At 47.9% G+C, this 5,420-nt stretch overlaps 2 protein-coding genes across 2 annotated transcripts; both read right to left on the reverse strand.

Moving 5' to 3' along the window:
• Nucleotides 1-2,106: 2,106 nt before the first annotated feature.
• LOC142520282 (uncharacterized) lies at nucleotides 2,107-2,628 on the reverse strand. Its single transcript, XM_075623284.1, has one exon. The coding sequence runs from the start codon at nucleotides 2,626-2,628 to the stop codon at nucleotides 2,107-2,109; it is 522 nt and encodes a 173-aa protein (XP_075479399.1).
• Nucleotides 2,629-3,238: 610 nt separating this feature from the next.
• On the reverse strand, nucleotides 3,239-3,736 carry LOC142520283 (uncharacterized). The gene has a single exon (XM_075623285.1). It carries the CDS (start codon nucleotides 3,734-3,736, stop codon nucleotides 3,239-3,241), a length of 498 nt encoding a protein of 165 aa, XP_075479400.1.
• Between the last annotated feature and the right edge of the window lie 1,684 nt (nucleotides 3,737-5,420).

Below are 5,420 nucleotides of genomic sequence, written 5' to 3' on the forward strand. Positions count from 1 at the left end.
GCATGCTTAACTGTCTGACATGTCGATTTATAATGCAGCCGAAGAAATGATCAAAGCGAGTTTTCAGGAGGCCGCTGCCAAGAGAAAGGCCGAGCTGCCCAGAAAATTCAAGAGCAGAAAGAGCGTCGTGCTCGAGTGGAGGCTGAGGCTCGGGAGATGGAGGAGAACCGGGTTCGGGCAGAGACGGAAGCCCGGGAGGAAGCGATCCCTACCCGGGAGGAGCCCATTTCCCCGGTCCCTAAGGAAGACCAGGCGCCTCTAAATCATCAAAAGAGGAAAGCTACTACGGAGCCGGTCATCGAGACGGTGACCATAGAAAATGTACCCGAGGAGATCATCCGGTATCCTCCACTTACCGGATCGTCTGTTGGTCCATCCGGTGGAAGGCCTTGGAATCTTCCCAACATCTTCAGGGACGATGTCAGCTCGGATCTCGTGAAGATGATTCGGGGCCTTCTGCGCCCTAACGAGGTGGGACATTTACAAGGGCTCCACCCTAACGAGATGCCGTACGAAGGAGTAGCCCGATCCTTCTCTGTAAGTATCTCTACTTGTCATCATTTGATTTTATCATATTAATTTCTTCCTAACTTTCCATGTTTTTAGGGTTTACAGATGCTCATGGCCTCCTTTGAGCGAGTGGCTCAAGTTGCTAAAAAGGCCCACACACAGGCCACCTCTGCCCGGGAAATGAACGATAAGCTTCAGGAGGAGGTGAACCGACTCAAGGACCTTCATGAGCATGTCTTGGCTCGGGAGAAGGCCTGCTGGCAACAGCAAATGGACCTGGCCCAAGTGGAGCTTGCTGAGGCCCGGGCGGAGGTGAAAGCAGCAAGGGCAGAGGCAGAGTCCTCCCGCGTCCGGGCTGAGGATTTCCAGACTGCAATAAGCCTCATGAAGACTGCCCAGGAAGAACAAATGGCCAATTTTCTGAAGTCCCCCGAGTTCAAGAAGATGTTGGCTAATAAATCCTTCCCCTACTTCGAACAGGGCTTTAACAAATGCCTGGAGCAGTTTGAATAGGCGGGTCTTGTCCCAGCAGACCAGGAGGAATTTCCAGATTTGGAGAAGGCCGCTACATCCCTCCCGGATGAGGAAGAGGAGAAGGACCAGGGTCAAGACCCCAAAATAGATTAGGACTTATCTTTATCCTTATCTCCTGGGCTTCCGGGCACCTTGTAAATTTCTCCCGTATTAATTAAAATTTCTTACCTTATCTTCCTTGCCTTTGGTGTTTGTTAAAATATTTGTCAAGTGTCATAGAACCTCTACTCCTGATACCCTTGTAGATTTTAATCAAACTTTATCAAGCACATTGAAATGTGAGGCTTGATCCATTAAACAACTCTCTTTAATAAATAGTTACGATTCGAATCTCTTGATTTAATATAGGACCGGGGTGCGGATCCTTGGGTCAGGGTAGGGGTCCTTAGACTTTGTATGTAACCAGGGTGCGGGTCCCTAGGCCAGGGTACGGGTCCCTGGACTTAGAAGATGACCGGGATGCGGGTCCCCGGGCAAAGGTACGGTTCCTTGGACTTTATAGGTAACCAGGGTGCGGGACCCGGGACCCTGGGCCAAGGTACGGGTCCCTGGACTTAGTAGATGACCGGGGTGCGGGTTTCCAGGCCAAGGTACGGGTCCTTGGACTTTATAGGTAACCAGGGTGCGGGTCCCTGGGCCAGGGTACTGGTCCCTGGACTTTGTAGATTACCGGGGTGCGGATCCCCGGGCCAAGGTAAGGTTCCTTGGATTTTATAGGTAACCAGGGTGCGGGTCCCGGGTCCCTGGACTTAGTAGATGACCGGGGTACGGGTCCCCGGGCAAAGGTACGGGTCCCCGGGCAAAGGTACGGGTCCCTGGACTTAGTAAATGACCAGGGTGCGGGTCCCCGGGGCAAGGTACGGGTCCCTGGACTTAGTAAATGACCAGGGTGCGGGTCCCTGGGCCAGGGTACGGGTCCCTGGACTTTAGTAGATATTTCCTGGGAACAATTCCTTTATTTGATGAAGAAACGAAAGATACGTTCTTTTTAACATAATATTTCTTTAACTTAAAAGCATTCCATGGCCTCTTAAGAACATGTCCTTGAGAATTTTCGACATATTAAGCTGCACCCGATCTGACTCTTCGAACTATTTTGAAGGGTCCTTTCCACTTTGCTTCCAATTTCCCTACATCACCCACTGGTTTGACCTTCTTCATGACCAGGTCCCCTACTGCAAAATCTCGTGATCGAACATGCTTGTTGTAAGATTTCATCACCCGGCTGCGATAAGCTTCCATTCGAATGGCTGTCCGGTCTCTTCTTTCTTCAACTAAATCAAGTTCAATGGCCCGGGACTGATCGTTGTTGCTTGGATATGATTCTATCCGGGTAGAAGGTTGCGCAATCTCCACAAATAAGACTGCTTCTGAACCATAAACTAGGCTGTAGGGAGTTTCCCGAGTAGACGATTGTGGTGTAGTCCGATATGCCCATAATACACTCGGTAGTTCTTCAACCCAATCTTTACCCTTTCCATGGAGCCGAGCTTTTAATGCTTGCACAATGATCCTATTAGTCACCTCAGTCTGGGCATTAGCTTGAGGGTATGCTACTGAGGTGAAGGACTGAAGAATCTTCATTTCTTGACACCAGGAGGTGATTTTCTTTCCCTGGAATTGCCTTCCATTATCTCAAATTAATTTTCTCGGGATGCCATATCTGCAAACGATGTTTTTCCAAATAAATTTCATGACTTCATCCTCAGTAATCTTGGCTAATGGCTCGGCCTCTACCCACTTGGAGAAATAATCCACAGAAACAAGAAGGAATTTTTTCTGTGCTCGGGCTATGGGGAAAGGACCCACGATATCCAAACCCCATTGGTCAAAAGGGCATGATGCGGAGATTGGTTTCATACTAGTAGCTGGGCGATGATGAAAATTATAATGGTGTTGACAACCCTGGCATTTTTGAACAAGTCGGGCAGCATCTTGATTCATTTGGGGCCACCAGAATCCGGCCAAGATAGCTTTTCGAGACAGAGCAGTCCCACCGAGGTGTTCACCACAGCATCCTTCGTGTATTTCCCGGATGGCATACTCTACCTCTTCTTCTGATAAGCACTTGAGTAATGGGCCTTGATATGATCGTCTGCATAAAACATCACTCAAAAAGACGAACCTGGGCGCTTGTTTCTTAATTTTTGCGACTCGAGCCCGATCTTCTGGGAGCTTGTCCTGGACTATATAATCAACGATAGGGGTCATCCATGGGTATTTTTTCATCAGTAGAGAGCACCAGCCGGGTAAAACAGAGAACTTCCCGGGTGCTTATTTCTGTCATGGAAGCAGCCAATTTGTCTAAGGTGTCAGCTTCTGCATTTTCTTCCCGGGGAATTTGCTCGATACTCCAGTCGGTCAGAGATGCTGCCCGGGCAGTGATGAGCCCTAAATATTTGAGCATTTTTTCATTCTTGGCCTCATATGTTCCCTTTATCTGCTGTGTAACCAACTGGGAGTCAGAATAAATAATGACCCGGGAAGCACCGACTTCCCGGGCAGCCTGCAATCCTGCCAAAACAGCCTCATATTCTGCTTCGTTATTGGTGACCCTGAAATCAATTCTCAAAGCCAGCTTGATTTTCTCTTCTGACGGGGAAAACAGGACCACCTCCACTCCACATCCTGATAAATTTGATGCACCATCAACAAACACCCTCCAGACCTCTTCTTCTACTGGTTGAATCATTTCTATTAAAAAATCTGTCAATGCCTAGGCTTTTATAGCATCTCGGGGTTTGTATCCAATGTCATACTCCTCGAGTTCCACAGTCCATTTAACCATTCTTCCGGGGACCTCGACATGGGTCATGATCCTCCCGAGTAGGGAATTAGTGAGGACCAAAATGGTATGTGAGAGAAAATAATGCCTCAACTTCCGAGCAGTCATTACCAGGGCCAATGCTATTTTTTTCAACTCATTGTATTTGATTTCTGCTCCTCGAAGGGCGTGATTGACATAATAAATCGGTTTCTGATCGGTTTCTTCTTCCCAGACAAGCACAAAACTAACAGCAAATTCAGTGGCGGAGAGGTAGACCCATAATTTTTCCCCGGGCTCGGGCTTGGCCAGAATAGGCAATTCAGCCAAGTGTTTATTTAAGTCTTGAAAAGCCTATTCACATTTGTCGTCCCAGCCGAATTTTTGCGCTTTTATTAGGACTTGGAAAAATGGATAACTCCGATGGGCAGATCGGGAGATGAAGCGTGACAGGGCAGCAATCCTCCCAGTTAACTTTTGCACATCTCGGACAGATTGGGGAGAAGGCATGTCCATTATTGCTTTGATTTTTTTAGGATTGACTTCCATTCCCCTGTCAGTTACCAAGAAACCCAAGAATTTACCGCTTCTGACCCCGAACACACATTTGCCCGGGTTGATCTTTATTCCATATTGCTTCAAAGTGGTGAATGTTTAAGCTAGATCATCAACAAAGTGGGAGACTTCCCGGGTCTTGATTAGAATGTCGTCCACATACACCTCAACATTCCGACCTATTTGCTTTTGGAAGACAAGATTCATCAAGCGTTGGTATGTGGCCCCTGCATTTTTCAATCCAAAAGGCATAACAACATAGCAGAAGGTACCGCCGGAGGTGATAAAACTGGCTTTATCTTGATCTTCCATAGCTAGGGGGATTTGGTGATACCCCTTATATGCATCCAGAAAGCTTAATAACTCGCATCCAGAAGTGGAATCTACCAGCTGATCAATCCGGGGGAGTGAATAACAGTCTTTGGGGCAGGCTTTATTCAGGTCCCTGAAATCAACACACATTCTCCATTTCCCAGTGGATTTTGGGACGAGGACATTTGATAGCCATGCAGGGAATTGGACTTCCCTGATATGTCCGACCCTTAGCAACTCTCCCACTTGCTCTTCAATTACTTTATCTTTTTCAGGGCCAAAATGCCTCTTCTTTTGCTTCACAGGCCGGGATCCCGGGAGGATATTTAATTTATGCTCGGCCACTCGAGGTGAGATCCCGGTCAATTCCTGCTGAGACCAGGCGAAAACATTAATGTTAGTTTTTAAACATTGCAAGAGATTTACCCGGGTGGACGTGCTGATGTCTCGGGCCACCTGGACGTGTTTCCCTGGCTCAATTTCCACCACTTCCTGCTCTTCTTCAGCGACAAAATGCACCTCTCTCCCCTTGGCCCCTTCCTCTAGACATTCCTTCTCCTTCCCTTCCCTCCTTGCCTTCTTCTGGTCTACCCGGACGGTCTTCCCATAACACCTCCAAGAAGAGGGTTGATCTCCCTTGACTTCCCCGACCTGTCCTCGAACTGGAAATTTAATTTTCTGGTGATAAGTGGAGGCCACAGCTCTCATCTCATTCATAGATGGTCTCTCCAATATGATATTATAT

Source organism: Primulina tabacum, chromosome 12 (assembly GCF_025594145.1).
Source record: "Primulina tabacum isolate GXHZ01 chromosome 12, ASM2559414v2, whole genome shotgun sequence".
NCBI classification, from domain to species: domain Eukaryota; kingdom Viridiplantae; phylum Streptophyta; class Magnoliopsida; order Lamiales; family Gesneriaceae; genus Primulina; species Primulina tabacum.